The sequence below is a fragment of the Ranitomeya imitator genome, chromosome 4, assembly GCF_032444005.1.
Source record: "Ranitomeya imitator isolate aRanImi1 chromosome 4, aRanImi1.pri, whole genome shotgun sequence".
Taxonomy (NCBI): Eukaryota; Metazoa; Chordata; class Amphibia; order Anura; family Dendrobatidae; genus Ranitomeya; species Ranitomeya imitator.
This window is the reverse complement of record NC_091285.1, coordinates 554777598-554794873: the sequence shown is the minus strand read 5'-3', so window position 1 is coordinate 554794873 and position 17276 is coordinate 554777598. Positions and strand designations below refer to the sequence as shown.

Below are 17276 nucleotides of genomic sequence, written 5' to 3'. Positions count from 1 at the left end.
AAAAAAAAAAATCTCAAACATGAGCCAAAAGTAAATTTACGAAGAGGCGGATGTATGTCAGACAATAAGCAGCACTAAATGATGAAAGCCCTCATCTGCACGGGCCACATACACGGCGTCCCAGGCTTCATCTGTGGCCTGCTGTGTACTAACATCCAGGCCACGGTCAGGATTGGATCAGTATTTTACCTGTGTCTGGAAGCCAAAACCACGAGTGGACCTATCAAAGAAATGTCGCCATTAATGCATTTTGCACCCACTCCTGGCTTTGTCTCACAAATACACGAGGTAAAATACTGAGAAGAAATGGTGCAATGCAGCAGAGACCACCAATGTAACAAGGTCATGTAACCAGCAGCAGCAGCAGCCCCCCAAACATGGCTGCACAGGTAACAGAACCCTGGAGGGGCACAGGCTGGGGGGCTCTGGGCCTCTATACTGCCCAGGAGAATTAGGGTGTGGCAATGAGAGTCAAGGTCAGAGCTGGGATAAAGGTACAAAATGCACCTAGGGGTCTGCAACTAGTGATGCTGGGAGTTGTAGTTTCTTCACTCGGGGATAGAGAAATCTAGAGGAGAATTAATGTGGCACCTTGTGGGCAGCAGTGCTGTGCTCCAGGAGAGGACCCCCATCAGCCCCTTACCTGGATGCATTGCTCCGCGCTGAGCCGCCGCCGCCGTCCTCCTCCTCCGTGCTCTTCATCATCTTTGTGCCCGGGACAGGCTGCCGACCTTGCCAGTACGGGGATGCCCAGGTATTTGCCCCCCGTGCAGAAGCGGCAGCGCCGGGCACACGGTGGGCTCATCCGCAGCCCCTCACATGTACACAGACCCACAGAGAATACACTCCCTGCCATCAGGCCGGCGGCACATCTACACCGGCCGCCCGCAGATTTGTGGTCACAGAACATGGGCTGAGCCGACACCGGGGGGAGCGGACTCCGGACAACACTGCGGAGATCGGGAAAACGCGAGACTAACACAAAATCGATATAAAAGCTGAAGAACGAGCAAAACGGGGCAAAATCCGAGCGCTGAGGAGGGAGCGGGGCGAGAGCGCGATCCCGGGGTCGGCGGCGGCGGCAGAGGAGGGAGCAGCCGATCACAGCGCACAAATATGGAGGTGCGCCATGAGCTGGAAAACAACGAGACTCCTCGGCTCCGGAGCGGCGGGGAAAAGAGGAGAAAAGCGCAGAAATTCGGGGAGTCCGGTCCTTCCCGGGGTCCCGGCGGGTGAGGGGGCGCCCAGGAGGGGGCACAAGTTCCACAAAGTTCCCCTGAAGTGAGAGGGAAAGCGCGGAGCGGAGGCTCTAAGGCACAGCCGCCATCTGTAGCTCCTTCCCAGCTCTGAGCTCTGCCTGTGATTGACACTCGGTACATTTACCCCAGAACTCAGGTGATGCACTGAGGACCCACCCCCTCCTCGCCACCATCACCACAGCCCTAGGAAGGGGCACCCCGGGGGCACAGAGGGGCCCCGGACCGGGCTCTGCACCCTGCCCCGGACACACACTGCAGCCCACAAGGCTCCTTTGTCTCCATCGCCTCAGTAAACGTTGCAGTCCTTGGGATACATCACTTCCTCTCAGGGCAGGAAGTAAGCCATTTTGTGAGGAAAGGGTTTCTAAAATGTCTCCTAAAAGGGGGAGGTAAACCCCACTCCAGTAGGTAGGAAGACACATCACAGTGCAGGGACCAGGACCACCATGTATGAAGCAGAGAAAAGCTGCCTTTGGTAAGGTGCAATTAGGAATAATGCCACAAAAATGAGGTTTTGGTTTGTGACCGACCTTCATCAGACTAGGGTGTAACAAAAGGAGAACAAGCCATAGTATACAAGGCTAGTGCCTAAGGGAAGGCTTGCACCCATAGGTGAAGTGTGTGAGCTGACATGGCAGCACGAGACCCCAAGGATGGTGGAATGGTACGTAGGGAATGGACGCAGGTATACATAAGCCATGACTATGCACAACAAGGGCGAACCGTCACCGTATGGCTATGCTCCTATACTATCCTGTGGCTGCTATCCCTTCACACTCATCCAATACACTGGTACCGTTCTTCACATGGACATGTGAATAAGCCTCATTCAAACGATCGATTTAGCGCATTCATTCCAGTTGTCTGTTCCTAAAACAAAGATGGCAAATGGAATTCTGTAATGCAGGATTCCTTACAGACTTAGTAACTATGCCCCAAACATCAGGATATCATTTTACACTCAACCCTTTGCAACCACACGTATCCTCACACCACACTATTGCACACACACCATCCCCAAACACAAGTGTACAATTCAAGGATGGACCACAACAGTCCGCATACATTATCACCCTTATACAATTTTTTTTTTTTTCGCTTAACTTGGTCACTTACCAAAACAGAGAATTTATTTTTTATAATTTAATAAAGTAGATAAACTGCTTTGCGCTCTGGCACTCACACTGAAAATAGATCGGATTTGCGCATGCTCAACCTCTACTCCATTCGGATGGAGCTTTTCAGAGCACCTACCTTGGGATTGATCTCTAAATTAATTTAATCACTTTTCTAAAATTCTTTGGATAATAATTTCCTACCTCCCCTCTCTACTGTAAAGCCCTGCTTTTGTTTTACTTCCATTCCGAAGACATTTTGTCTGAGAATTCCAAGGTATACTGAGGATACTGGGATATGCTGGGATACTCAAATGAACTGTTATAAGGGGACCAGGATAGCGGTCACTGCCACAGCAACTTTCCCCACCCTAAAATGAAGTGTCATCAGTGGCATCCATTTTAGGGGCTGGGCTAGTCCCTATTCTACAGAGTAAGCAACGGTTGTCACTCCAATGCATGCTCAGCATGTACTTCCAGCGCTATATTACTTTGAATGCGCAGTGTCAGCATTCCAATGAAGAGAGCGCACTCTCAGTGCACATTGAAGGGGAGAGAGCGTGGAAAATAGGGAGAACAGAGACTACTGTAGACAGTCCCCAACGCAAACATCACAGCCCTGTCATCAGAGACGTCTGCTTTGGTAGCTAGGCTAGTCTCTCCTCTCTCTGCTTGCCAAGTTCTCATTTTACAATGCGCCCTGACAGTGCAATCTTTTGCAGGTTCGTCAGTCCTCATTAGAGCCGGCAAGGGAGTGCACTGTAACTGTGCATTCAAAGGAACAGCACTGTGAGCAGGGAGCTCATACAGAGCATGCATTGGAATTGACAACCAGCGCATGCTCAATAGATCAGGGACTAGCCCAGTCCTCTTTAAATTGACATTTAGGGCAAAGTTCAAATTTGGTTTTGGACCACCCCTTTAACCTCTGCATTCTTTTATACAGATCCACAAACTTCTCAGTGGCTCAGAGAAAATCTGCAAAGCTCCCCATGCACAATATACCCAGTATAAACTGACCTAAGACTAGCATCCTCTAAAATCCAAACCTTGCACCTCTGTCTCCAAGACATACACAATATTGTACAGTTTCACTTGTCTTTCGCCAGGGGGACTTGTCAGGGAGTCACAAAAAGAATTAAAGGGAACCTGTCACCCCCAAAATTGATGGTGAGGTAAGCTCACCGTCATCAGGGGCTTATCTACAGCTTTCTGGAATGCTGTAGTTAAGCCCCCGATGTAACCTGAAAAAGGAGAAAAAGAGGTTAGATTATACTCACCCAGGGGCGTTCCCGCTGCAGTCCGGTCAAATGGGTGTCTCAGGTCCGCTCCGGCGCCTCCTATCTTCATTCCATGACGTCCTCTTCTGGTCTTCATCCCGCTGCTCCGGCGCAGGCGTACTATGTCTGCCCTGTTGAGGGCAGAGCAAAGTACTGCAGTGCGCAGGCAACGGGCCTCTCTGACCTTTCCGGCGGCCGCGCACTGCAGTACTTTGCTCTGCCCTCAACAGACAAAGTACGCCTGCGCCAAATCTGCGGCGTGAAGACCAGAAGAGGACGCCAGGGAATGAAGATGGGAGGCGCTGTTCCGGACCTGAGACACCCATCGGAGCAGGACTGCCCCTGGGTGAGTTTAATCTAACCTCTTTTTCTCCTCTTTCAGGTAACATCGGCGGCTTATCTACAGCATTACAGAATGCTGTAAATAAGCCCCTGATGACGGTGAGCTTACCTCACCATCGATTTTGGGGGTGACAGGTTCCCTTTAACTTTTGGAAGGCAAAGTTTGACCAAATTAGAGATGCCCTTAATCTGGTTGACTGGGACAATGTCCTCAGAAATAAGAATACAGATAATAAATGGGAAATGTTTAAGAACATCCTAAATAGGCACTGTAAGCGGTTTCTACCTTATGGGAATAAAAGGACAAGAAATAGGAAAAACCCAATGTGGCCAAACAAAGATGTAAGATTGGCAATTAACAGTAAAAAGAAAGCATTTAAACTACTAAAGCAGCATGCACAGTTGAAGCTCTAAAACAACTATAGGGAGCAAAATACTTTATCTAAAAAACTAATTAAAGCTGCCAAAAAGAAAACAGAGAAGCACATTTCTAAGGAGAGTAAAGCTAATCCCAAACTGTTCTTCAACTTTATCAATAGTAGAAGAGTCATAAGTGAAAGTGTAGGCCCCTTAAAAAATTTTGAGGAAAGAATGGTTGTAGATGATGAGGAAAAAGCTAATATATTAAACACCTTCTTCTCCACGGTATTCACAGTGGAAAATAATATGCTAGGTTAAATGCCAGGAGACAAAGAAAACCCTATATTAAGGGTCACCAATCTAACCAAAGAAGAGGTGCAAAACCAGCTAATAAATCTCCGGGTCCGGATGGCATATACCCACGAGTCCTAAGATAAGTAATGCAATAGACAAACCGTTATTTATTATATTTGGGGACTCTATAGCGATGGGGTCTGTTCCAGAGGACTAAGTAAATAAGGCAGCACACTGCAGCGCTAGAACATACAAACTTGAAAAACGAAATTTGAACTGCATTACTGCACTAGAAATATGAAAAATGAGAGCTTTTAGCGCATAAAAATGGCCAATTTTATGTGTACCTGGTAGCCCCGTTACGGCATCTCTCTTATACCAGGTCCTAAACTTGCCTTACCTCGCTGAGAATAAACGTCTCCATCTGAATGGGTACATGTGAAGACCTCTTACTAGACTAAAATTCTCTCTCTCTCTCTGTGGAGGGGTATTGGACCTGCTGTAATTAAAACACCTGAAGCTAGGAGGCGGAGTGCACGATCAGAAGGCTAGAGAATACATTTCAAAAACCTGACCGGCACATCCAAACATAGACTCAGTGTGAACAGGTGCTGAACCTAGAGTCGCCAACTCGTATATAGTTAAGTAAATAAGGCAGCACACTGCAGCGCTAGAACATACAAACTTGAAAAACGAAATTTGAACTGCATTACTGCACTAGAAATATGAAAAATGAGAGCTTTTAGCGCATAAAAATGGCCAATTTTATGTGTACCTGGTAGCCCCGTTACGGCATCTCTCTTATACCAGGTCCTAAACTTGCCTTACCTCGCTGAGAATAAATGTCTCCATCTGAATGGGTACATGTGAAAACCTCTTACTAGACTAAAATTCTCTCTCTCTGTGGAGGGGTATTGGACCTGCTGTAATTAAAACACCTGAAGCTAGGAGGCGGAGTGCAGGATCAGAAGGCTAGAGAATACATTTCAAAAACCTGACCGGCACATCCAAACATAGACTCTGATCGTGCACTCCTGTTGTGAGTTCTGTTTTTGGGCTCCCTCTGGTGGTTACTGATGGTACTGGGTGCCTTGTGTTCTCTGCGGTCTCTGGTGTCCACCTGTTCCATCAGGTTATGGGAGTTTCCTATTTAACCTGGCTTTTTTGTCATTTCCTCGCCGGCTATCAATGTAATCAGCATGTCTTTTTACCTCTTCTCCCTGCGTCTGTTATCTTCAGGACAAGCTAAGTTTTGATTTTCCTGTTCCACGTTTTGTTTAATTTTTGTCTTTGTCCAGCTTGCAGATATGTGATTCCTTGCTGCTGGTTGCTCTAGTGGGCTGAAATTACTCCTCATGTTCCATGAGTTGGCACATGAGTTCAAGTAATTTCAGGATGGTTTTTTGAAGGGTTTTTCGCTGACCGCGCAGTTCACTTTTGTATCCTCTGCTATCTAGCTTTAGCGGGCCTCATTTTTGCTGATTCTATTTTCATAACTACGTATGTGCTTTCCTCTCATTTCACCGTTATTACATGTGGGGGGCTGCTATTTCTGTGGGGTGTTTCTCTGGATTCAAGTGAGGTCTGTGTTTCTTCTAATAGGGGAAGTTAATCCTTCGGCTGGCGCGAGACGTCTAGGAATCATCGTAGGCACGTTCCCCGGCTACTGCTAGTTGTGTGTTTAGGTTCAGGATCGCGGTCAGCTCAGGTTCCATCACCCTAGAGCTTGTTTTGTTTTTGTGCTTGTCCTTTTGTGATCCCCTGCCATTGGGATCATGACAGTATAGCCGGCCTAAAAAAAAAATGGGTCATCGTTTTGGCTGAAGTAGGAGGAAAAGTAGTCTGAGGAAGTTTTTTTTTTTTTTTTTTTTCCCCTCCTCAGTGTTTGCTGCCTAGCCTTAATTGCAGCTTGGCTGCTTCTTTCCTCCTCTTAATCCTTGAATGGCTCTGACCTCAGCTGTTTATCATGGACGTCCAGAGTTTGGCTTCCAGCCTGAATAATCTTGCTGCTAAGGTTCAAAATATACAAGATTTTGTTGTACATACGCCTATGTCTGAACCTAGAATTCCTATCCCAGAGTTTTTTTCTGGAGATAGATCTAGTTTTCTGAATTTTAGGAACAATTGCAAGTTGTTTCTTTCCTTGAAATCTCGCTCCTCTGGAGACCCTGCTCAGCAGGTCAAGATTGTTATATCTTTCCTGCGGGGTGACCCTCAGAATTGGGCATTTGCATTGGCACCAGGGGATCCTGCGTTGCTCAATGTGGATGCGTTTTTTCTGGCATTGGGTTTGCTCTATGAGGAACCTAACCTAGAGATTCAGGCTGAAAAAGCTTTATTGGCTCTCTCTCAGGGGCAAGATGAAGCAGAAATATATTGTCAGAAATTTCGGAAATGGTCGGTGCTTACTCAGTGGAATGAGTGCGCTCTGGCTGCAAAATTCAGAGATGGCCTTTCTGAGGCCATTAAAGATGTTATGGTGGGGTTCCCGGCGCCTACAGGTCTGAATGAGTCCATGACTATGGCTATTCAGATTGATCGGCGTTTACGGGAGCGCAAACCTGTGCACCATTTGGCGGTGTCTTCTGAACAGGCACCTGAGATAATGCAATGTGATAGAATTCAGTCCAGAAGTGAACGGCAAAATTATAGGCGGAAAAATGGATTGTGTTTTTATTGTGGTGATTCAGCTCATGTTATATCAGCATGCTCTAAACGCACAAAAAAAGTTGATAAGTCTGTTGCCATTGGTACTTTACAGTCTAAGTTCATTCTGTCTGTGACGCTGATTTGTTCATTATCATCCATTTCCGTCGATGCCTATGTGGATTCAGGCGCTGCCCTGAGTCTTATGGATTGGTCATTTGCCAATCGCTGTGGGTTTAGTCTGGAACCTCTGGAAGTTCCTATTCCTTTGAAAGGAATTGACTCTACACCTTTGGCTATGAATAAACCTCAGTACTGGACACAAGTGACCATGCGTATGACTCCCGTTCATCAGGAGGTGATTCGCTTCCTGGTACTGTATAATTTACGTGATGTCTTAGTGCTTGGTCTGCCATGGTTACAAACTCATAACCCAGTCCTGGACTGGAAAACAATGTCTGTGTTAAGCTGGGGATGTCAGGGGGTTCATGATGATGCATCTCCGATTTCTATCGCTTCATCTACTCCTTCTGAGGTTCCGGTATTTTTGTCTGATTATCGGGAGGTTATTGAGGAGCCTAAGCTCAGTTCGCTTCCTCCTCACAGGGATTGCGATTGTGCTATAGATTTGATTCCTGGCAGTAAATTCCCTAAAGGTCGTTTGTTCAAGCTGTCAGTGCCAGAGCATACTGCTATGCGGAATTATGTTAAGGAGTCCTTGGAAAAGGGACATATCCGTCCATCTTCGTCCCCTTTGGGAGAAGGGTTTTTTTTTGTGGCCAAAAAAGATGGTTCCTTGAGGCCTTGCATAGATTATCGTCTTTTGAATAAGATTACAGTCAAATATCAGTATCCTTTGCCATTGTTGACTGATTTGTTCGCTCGCATTAAGGGGGCTAAATGGTTCACTAAGATTGATCTTCGGGGTGCGTATAATCTTGTGCGGATAAGGCAGGGTGATGAGTGGAAAACCGCATTTAATACGCCTGAGGGCCATTTCGATTATTTGGTGATGCCTTTTGGACTTTCTAATGCTCTTTCTGTCTTCCAGTCTTTTATGCACGATATTTTCCGTGAATATCTGGATAAATTTATTATCGTGTATTTGGATGATGTTTTGGTTTTTTCTGATGACTGGGAGTCTCATGTTCAGCAGGTCAGGAAGGTGTTTCAGGTCCTGCGGGCCAATTCTTTGTTTGTAAAAGGTTCTAAATGCCTCTTTGGAGTCCAGAAGATTTCTTTTTTGGGGTATATTTTTCCCCTTCTACTATTGAGATGGATCCCGTCAAGGTTCAGGCTATTTGTGACTGGACGCAGCCTACATCTCTTAAGAGTCTACAGAAGTTCTTAGGCTTTGCTAATTTTTATCGTCGCTTCATAACTAATTTTTCTAGTGTTGTTAAGCCTTTGACGGATTTGACTAAAAAGGGTGCTGATGTTACTGATTGGTCTCCTGCGGCTGTGGAGGCCTTTCAGGAACTTAAGCGCCGGTTTTCTTCTGCTCCTGTGTTGCGTCAGCCAGATACGTCACTTCCTTTTCAGGTTGAGGTTGATGCTTCCGAGATCGGAGCGGGGGCGGTTTTGTCACAGAGAAGCTCCGATGGCTCAGTGATGAAGCCATGTGCGTTCTTTTCTAGAAAATTTTCGCCCGCTGAACGGAATTATGATGTTGGTAATTGGGAGCTTTTGGCCATGAAGTGGGCATTTGAGGAGTGGTGTCATTGGCTTGAGGGTGCTAGACATCGTGTGGTGGTCTTGACTGATCACAAAAATCTGATGTACCTTGAGTCTGCCAAGCGTCTGAATCCTAGACAGGCTCGTTGGTCACTGTTTTTCTCCCGTTTCAATTTTGTGGTTTCATACCTGCCAGGTTCAAAGAATGTGAAGGCGGATGCTCTTTCTAGGAGTTTTGCGCCTGACTCCCCTGGAAATTCTGAGCCCACTGGTATTCTTAGGGATGGGGTGATTTTGTCGGCTGTCTCCCCAGACTTGCGACGTGCTTTGCAGGAGTTTCAGGCGGATAAACCTGATCGTTGTCCGCCGGAAAGACTGTTTGTTCCGGATAATTGGACCAGTAGAGTCATCTCCGAGGTCCATTCTTCTGTGTTGGCAGGTCATCCTGGAATATTTGGTACTAGAGACTTGGTGGCCAGGTCTTTTTGGTGGCCTTCCTTGTCGAGGGATGTGCGTTCTTTCGTGCAGTCTTGTGGAGTTTGCGCTCGGGCTAAGCCTTGCTGTTCTCGGGCCAGTGGATTGTTGTCACCTTTGCCTATCCCGAAGAGGCCTTGGACGCACATTTCCATGGACTTTATTTCGGATCTCCCTGTCTCTCAAAAAATGTCCGTCATATGGGTTGTGTGTGACCGCTTTTCTAAGATGGTTCATCTGGTACCCTTGCCTAAGTTACCTTCCTCCTCTGAGTTGGTCCCTCTGTTTTTTCAAAACGTGGTCCGTTTGCATGGCATTCCGGAGAACATCGTTTCTGACAGGGGATCCCAGTTTGTGTCTAGATTTTGGCGGACGTTCTGTGCTAAGATGGGCATTGATTTGTCCTTTTCGTCTGCATTCCATCCCCAGACGAATGGCCAGACGGAACGAACTAATCAGACTTTAGAAACTTATTTAAGGTGTTTTGTTTCTGCTGATCAAGATGACTGGGTTTCCTTTTTGCCGCTTGCCGAGTTTGCCCTTAATAATCGGGCTAGTTCTGCTACCTTGGTTTCTCCTTTCTTTTGTAATTCGGGGTTTCATCGTCGTTTTTCCTCTGGTCAGGTGGAGCCTTCTGATTGTCCTGGAGTGGACATGGTGGTGGATAGGTTGCATCGGATTTGGAGTCATGTGGTGGACAATTTGAAGTTGTCCCAGGAGAGGGCTCAGCAGTTTGCTAATCGCCGTCGCCGCGTGGGTCCTCGACTTCTTGTTGGGGACTTGGTGTGGTTGTCTTCTCGTTTTGTTCCTATGAAGGTCTCTTCTCCTAAGTTCAAGCCTCGGTTCATCGGTCCCTATAGGATCTTGGAAATTCTTAACCCTGTGTCGTTTCGTTTGGATCTCCCGGCATCGTTTGCTATTCATAATGTGTTCCATCGGTCGTTGTTGCGGAAGTATGAGGTACCTGTTGTTCCTTCGCTTGAGCCTCCTGCTCTGGTGCTGGTGGAGGGTGAATTGGAGTATGTTGTGGAGAAGATCTTGGATTCTCGTGTTTCCAGACGGAAACTCCAGTATTTGGTCAAGTGGAAGGGTTATGGTCAGGAGGATAATTCTTGGGTGATTGCCTCTGATGTTCATGCTGCCGATTTGGTCCGTGCTTTTCATAGGGCTCATCCTGGTCGCCCTGGTGGTTCTCGTGAGGGTTCGGTGACCCCTCCTCAAGGGTGGGTACTGTTGTGAGTTCTGTTTTTGGGCTCCCTCTGGTGGTTACTGATGGTACTGGGTGACTTGTGTTCTCTGCGGTCTCTGGTGTCCACCTGTTCCATCAGGTTATGGGAGTTTCCTATTTAACCTGGCTTTTTTGTCATTTCCTCGCCGGCTATCAATGTAATCAGCGTGTCTTTTTACCTCTTCTCCCTGCGTCTGTTATCTTCAGGACAAGCTAAGTTTTGATTTTCCTGTTCCACGTTTTGTTTAATTTTTGTCTTTGTCCAGCTTGCAGATATGTGATTCCTTGCTGCTGGTTGCTCTAGTGGGCTGAAATTACTCCTCATGTTCCATGAGTTGGCACATGAGTTCAAGTAATTTCAGGATGGTTTTTTGAAGGGTTTTTCGCTGACCGCGCAGTTCACTTTTGTATCCTCTGCTATCTAGCTTTAGCGGGCCTCATTTTTGCTGATTCTATTTTCATAACTACGTATGTGCTTTCCTCTCATTTCACCGTTATTACATGTGGGGGGCTGCTATTTCTGTGGGGTGTTTCTCTGGAGGCAAGTGAGGTCTGTGTTTCTTCTAATAGGGGAAGTTAATCCTTCGGCTGGCGCGAGACGTCTAGGAATCATCGTAGGCACGTTCCCCGGCTACTGCTAGTTGTGTGTTTAGGTTCAGGATCGCGGTCAGCTCAGGTTCCATCACCCTAGAGCTTGTTTTGTTTTTGTGCTTGTCCTTTTGTGATCCCCTGCCATTGGGATCATGACACACTCCGCCTCCTAGCTTTAGGTGTTTTAATTACAGCAGGTCCAATACCCCTCCACAGAGAGAGAGAATTTTAGTCTAGGAAGAGGTTTTCACATGTACCCATTCAGATGGAGACGTTTATTCTCAGCGAGGTAAGGCAAGTTTAGGACCTGGTATAAGAGAGATGCCGTAACGGGGCTACCAGGTACACATAAAATTGGCCATTTTTATGCGCTAAAAGTTCTTATTTTTCATATTTCTAGTGCAGTAATGCAGTTCAAATTTCGTTTTTCAAGTTTGTATGTTCTAGCGCTGCAGTGTGCTGCCTTATTTACTTAACTATATACAAGTTGGCGACTCTAGGTTCAGCACCTGTTCACACTGAGTCTATGTTTGGATGTGCCGGTCAGGTTTTTGAAATGTATTCTCTAGCCTTCTGATCGTGCACTCCGCCTCCTAGCTTCAGGTGTTTTAATTACAGCAGGTCCAATACCCCTCCACAGAGAGAGAGAATTTTAGTCTAGTAAGAGGTTTTCACATGTACCCATTCAGATGAAGACGTTTATTCTCAGCGAGGTAAGGCAAGTTTAGGACCTGGTATAAGAGAGATGCCGTAACGGGGCTACCAGGTACACATAAAATTGGCCATTTTTATGCGCTAAAAGCTCTCATTTTTCATATTTCTAGTGCAGTAATGCAGTTCAAATTTCGTTTTTCAAGTTTGTATGTTCTAGCGCTGCAGTGTGCTGCCTTATTTACTTAACTATATACGAGTTGGCGACTCTAGGTTCAGCACCTGTTCACACTGAGTCTATGTTTGGATGTGCCGGTCAGGTTTTTGAAATGTTCCAGAGGACTGGCACATAGCAAATGTGGTACCAATATTCAAAAAGGGCTCTAAAAGTGAACCTGGAAATTATAAGCCAGTAACGTCTAACCTCTATTGTTGGTAAAATATTTGAAGGGTTTCTGAGGGATGTTATTCTGGATTATCTCAATGAGAATAACTGTTTAACTCCATATCAGCATAGGTTTATGAGGAATCGCTCCTGTCAAACCAATCTAATCAGTTTTTAAGAGCAGGTAAGCTATATACTGGAACAAGGTGAGTCATTGGACATGGTATATCTTGATTATTCAAAAGCGTTTGTTACCGTGCTACACAAGAGGTTGGTACACAAAATGAGAATCCTGGGTCTGGGGGAAAATGTCTGTAAATAGGTAAGTTTAAAGTTTAATGTATTTGTCTATATTCAGTGTCGGACTGGGGTGCCTAGGGCCCACCAGTGGAACTGACTCCAGGGGCCCACTCTACATTTCAATGCTCAGGCTAGGTACATTTTTATGTTGTAGTATTGGTTAGGAGGCTCAGTAGTAAGTTTCATTTATATACAATACAAAAACAGGTCCAACAAGCACATTTTGTCCTCTAAAAAGATGGACACTGTAACAGAAACAACAAAGACCTGAGTACTGTATTTAATTGGTTCTGTCCGTCGCCATTTTTGTCTGTTATGTGACAGATCCATTTCTTTAAGGCCACGTTCAGTGTTTTGTCAGTATTTTACATCAGCATTTGGCAGCCGAAACCAGCAGTGAGTGATAAACACAGAAGTGGTGCCATGTTTCTATTAATACTTCTCCTCTGATTGATCCTTTCCCGATTTTGGCTTATAAATGCTGAGGTAAAATACTGAACGTGTGAACGTGGCCTTTGCTTAATTTTTTTACTACTATTAAAAATAAAAAAAAACCTGCATACTGATGTGATCCTAGCTACACCTGTTCACTTTTAGGCCGTCAAGGTTCAGTATTTTTTTTTTAGTTTCCCAGAGACCAATCTTTTTTATTTTTAAGTTTACATAAGGGCTTGATTTTGACAATGCCGACAACAGAGGATGCATATAATTTAAATGGGTTGTCCTGTATAAGGCCGGTTTCACACGTCAGTGGCTCCGGTACGTGAGGTAACAGTTTCCTCACGTACCGGAGACACTGACTCACGTAGACACATTAAAATAAATGTGTCTCTGCACATGTCAGCGTGATTTCACGGACCGTGTGTCTGTTTGAAAAACACGGGGACATGTCAGTGTTCGTGGGAGCGCACGTATCACACGGACCCATTAAAGTCAATGGGTCCGTGTAAACACGTACCGCACACGGATGCTGTCCGTGTGGCGTCTGTGTGCCGACTGGGTACCACCCGGACCGTGCAGGAGACAGCGCTAGAGTTAAGCGCTGTCCCCTGCTTTGTGTGCTGAATCCAGAATTCAACCCCTATGGGAGGTGGAGCCGCATATTCATCACTGTAATGTGCGGCACCACGTGACTGCTCATACAGGACAAGCTGCGACGCTGAGAGGAAGCATCGAGGGAGCTGGGTAAGTATTTTAATGCCAGCAGGCGGGCGAACAGGGGGAGGGAGGCGGGAGCTGACCGGGATATTTATTTTAAACACACACAAATTCCCCCCCCCCTGATTTTTCATTCCTTCTCTCCAGCGAACGCTGCTGGGAAGAAGGAATGAATTCTGGATTCAGCACCCAAAGCAGGGGACAGCGCTTAACTCTAGCGCTGTCTACTGCACGGCCTGTATGGTACCCAGTCGGCACACGGACGGCACACGGCTGCCGCATGTGTGCCACACTGATGTGCCACGTGAGCACACGGACACGGATAACTCAGGTACCGATTTTTCCGGTACCGGAATTATCTGGATGTGTGAGACAGGCCTAAAAGATTAGTACTCTGTAGGTTCAGGGACACAAAACAAAAACTGAGCTCCTAGGGTGTGCGCAGTCTTTTAGAAGCCAGCCTGCCCACATTCTTTTTGGTATAAGAAGAATTTTCAGGAACACAACAGAGATGTTTTTCCTGAAGCGTCTTTTAAGATTTTCTTTGTTTTTCTATAGATATATATATATGTATATATATATATATATATACATACACACACACACATACATACTGCGGGGGTTAATAGTGAGCTTGTTGCTGACTTCTTTCAACCATTTTACATCTTTGAAAACCTAAAGCGGTTAGGAGAAGCTGAAAATGAGTGAACTTATGTACAAGTCACTTTTAGGCTGCCGTCACACTATCAGTATTTGGTCAGTATTTTACATCAGTATTTGTAAGCCAAAACCAGGAGTGGGTGATAAATCCAGAAGTGGTGCATATGTTTCTATTATACTTTTCCTCTAAGGCCGGGGTCACACTAGACCATAATACGGCCGAGTGCAATGCGATAAAAAAATCGCATTGCACTCGGACCAATGTTACCATATGGGGCCGCTCCCACCAGCCGACTTTTTGTCGGCCGTTTTCCTCGGAGCATGCTGCGATTGTCTCGGACCCAGGAAAACTCTCGGCTCACTCGCATCCATATAAGCCTATGGGTGCGAGTGAGACAGCGCACACCACTCGGATATCATCCGAGTGATGTGCGCTATAAGCGGACCCCAGCAATGGAGGAGATGGAGAAATTCATTTTTCCGCCTCCTCCGCAGCTGTGCTCCGATCCTCCCTGTGCGAGAGAATCGGAGCACAGACGCATGACCCTTGGCTCCTGCTCTGCTGCGAGCAGGAGCCGAGGGTCATTAGCATATTGCATCCGATGTTCTCGCATCGGATGCAATATGCTAGTGTGACCCCGGCCTAATTGTTCCTCTCCTGGTTTTGGCTTACAAATACTGATGTAAAATACTGACCAAATACTGCTAGTGTGACGGCAGCCTCACATTGCAGATCACTTAGTTTTTTGTTGTTTTTTTTCAGCCGTTTTCCAAGCAAACTACTCCTGAAAAAGACAGAGACAAAATGTCTACCGTGCTGTAATCTATCACCGAACTCAGTGGATTGTGACGGCTACATCAGACACTGGGTTCAGTGATTGTCTGCAGCGCTGCAGACAATTTCACTGGTGCAGCCAATCAACAAAGCTAAAGAGAGTAAGGGTATGTGCACACGCTGCGGATTTTGCTGCGGATCTGCAGCAATTTTCCATGACTTTACAGTACCATGTAAACCTATGGAAAACAAAATCCGCAGTGCCCATGCTGTGGAAAAAAAACACGCGGAAATGCAACGGTTTATATTCCGCAGCATGTCAATTCTTTGTGCGGATTTCGCAGCGGTTTACACCTGCTCCTCAATAGGAATCCGCAGGTGTAAAATTGCAGGTGGAATCCATACAAAAAGCACAGAATATCTGCTGCAATTCCGTGGTAAATCCGCAGTGCGGATTACCTGCGGATTTACCAAAATCAGTGTGGAAAAATCCGCACACCTTTCCGCAGCGTGTACACATAGCCTAAATCTCAGGGTATGTGTACACGCTGCGGAATGGTGTGCGAATTTTTCGACATTGATTTTAGTAAATCCGCAGGTAAACCGCACTGCGGATTTACCGCAGATTTTCTGCGTTTTTTGTGCAGATTTCACCTGCGGTTTTACACCTGCTGATTCCTATTGAGGAGCAGATGTAAAACGCTGCGGAATCCGCACAAAGAATTGACATGCTGCGGAATATAAACTGCTTAGTTTCCGTGCAGTTTTTTCCACAGCATGTGCACTGTGGATTTTATTTTCCATAGGTTTACATGGTACTGTAAACTTATGGAAAACTGCTGCGGATCCGTAGCAAAATCCGCAGCGTGTGCACATAGCCTCAGTTGTCTGTGGGTTGTTTTTTTTTTTATGCCTCGGAGCTTATGGAGGAGTAATTTTTGAAATGGGACAACCCTTTTAATTATCTACTTTTATTAACTTCTTGGGGCATGAGAGGTGACAATTTTTTTTCCGATTATATTTTTGCTATACATAACATTATAGATATATTAATTATTCATTCTGCATATAAAAATGGCAGGTATTTTTTTTTAAAGGTACATTTTTTGTGGCGCTTTTAACTAAACCATGTATGCTTTTTAATGTCTGACTATCACTAGAAATGTCACAAGTATTCACATTCACTTATGCACATAAATGCATTGCAGACATACACTGTACTTAGTTTTATAGTGTATATTTGCGATTTGTACACCTTAGGGTATGTTTCCATGGTCAGGAAATGCTGCGGGTTGGAGGCTGCGTATATCCAAAGCCTCCGGATGTTACAGCATAGTGGAGGGGATTTTAGGAAATCTCATCTCTACTATGCATGCAGGGACGCCTCCGGCTTACCTGCGTAAACGGACATGTGGCGCATCTTTCCAGAACGCAGCATGTCTATTTAGCTTGCGCAGATGCGGTGATTCCGCACGGTTCAATGAACACATGCGGAATCACCGTGCGTACAAAAGTGCTGCCAATACTGAGCGTGGAAACATACCCTTCTACGCACAGAAGATGGATCTCTGGCAGCAAGCGCCATGAAGAAGATGGAACCCCCAGTCACTATCACAGAATAGCAGTGGAGGAAGGTATTGTGATATCATTAACTACAAGGCAGGGTAGATTAGGCAGGGAGAGCAAAGCTGTGTGGGGCAAACAGGAAAAAGCAGCTTTTGTTGGGATGGAGGACAGGATAAAGTCAGAATAGAGACATAAACAGGAAGCTCCAGTACTCACTTCAGGCCAGTGTTCCTCCTGAGCCTCCCCTCCCCCTCCTGATAGTGCCGACGACAGAGCTTGGCTGACAGCAGTGCCGCAGACAGAGGTCATCATTCACTTCCAGCAGCACTTTCTTCAGGAGCAGTGATTGCAGGCATGCTCCATCAGCCTGACCCAGGCCAGTCCGTGCTGGTGGGCGGGGCTTAATGTTGTGAAGCTCCAGGAACAGCGTAGTGAGTGCAGATGGGGGAATGGCTGTGCTGACCCTCCCCCCTACATCCTAGCCAGAGAGGGAAGAGATCCATCCAGCCCGCACACTC

General features: G+C 46.1%; 1 protein-coding gene across 1 annotated transcript in view; it reads right to left on the bottom strand.

Moving 5' to 3' along the window:
* LOC138674595 (uncharacterized) overlaps positions 1 to 17067 on the bottom strand; it is a 39896-nt gene extending 22829 nt beyond the window's left edge. The window contains exons 1-2 of the mRNA XM_069762410.1: positions 16975 to 17067; positions 644 to 1309 (exon numbers count right to left, since the gene is read on the bottom strand). Coding sequence (XP_069618511.1) covers positions 644 to 1309; positions 16975 to 17067 — 759 coding nt within the window. The remainder of the gene's footprint in view (positions 1 to 643; positions 1310 to 16974) is intronic.
* Between the last annotated feature and the right edge of the window lie 209 nt (positions 17068 to 17276).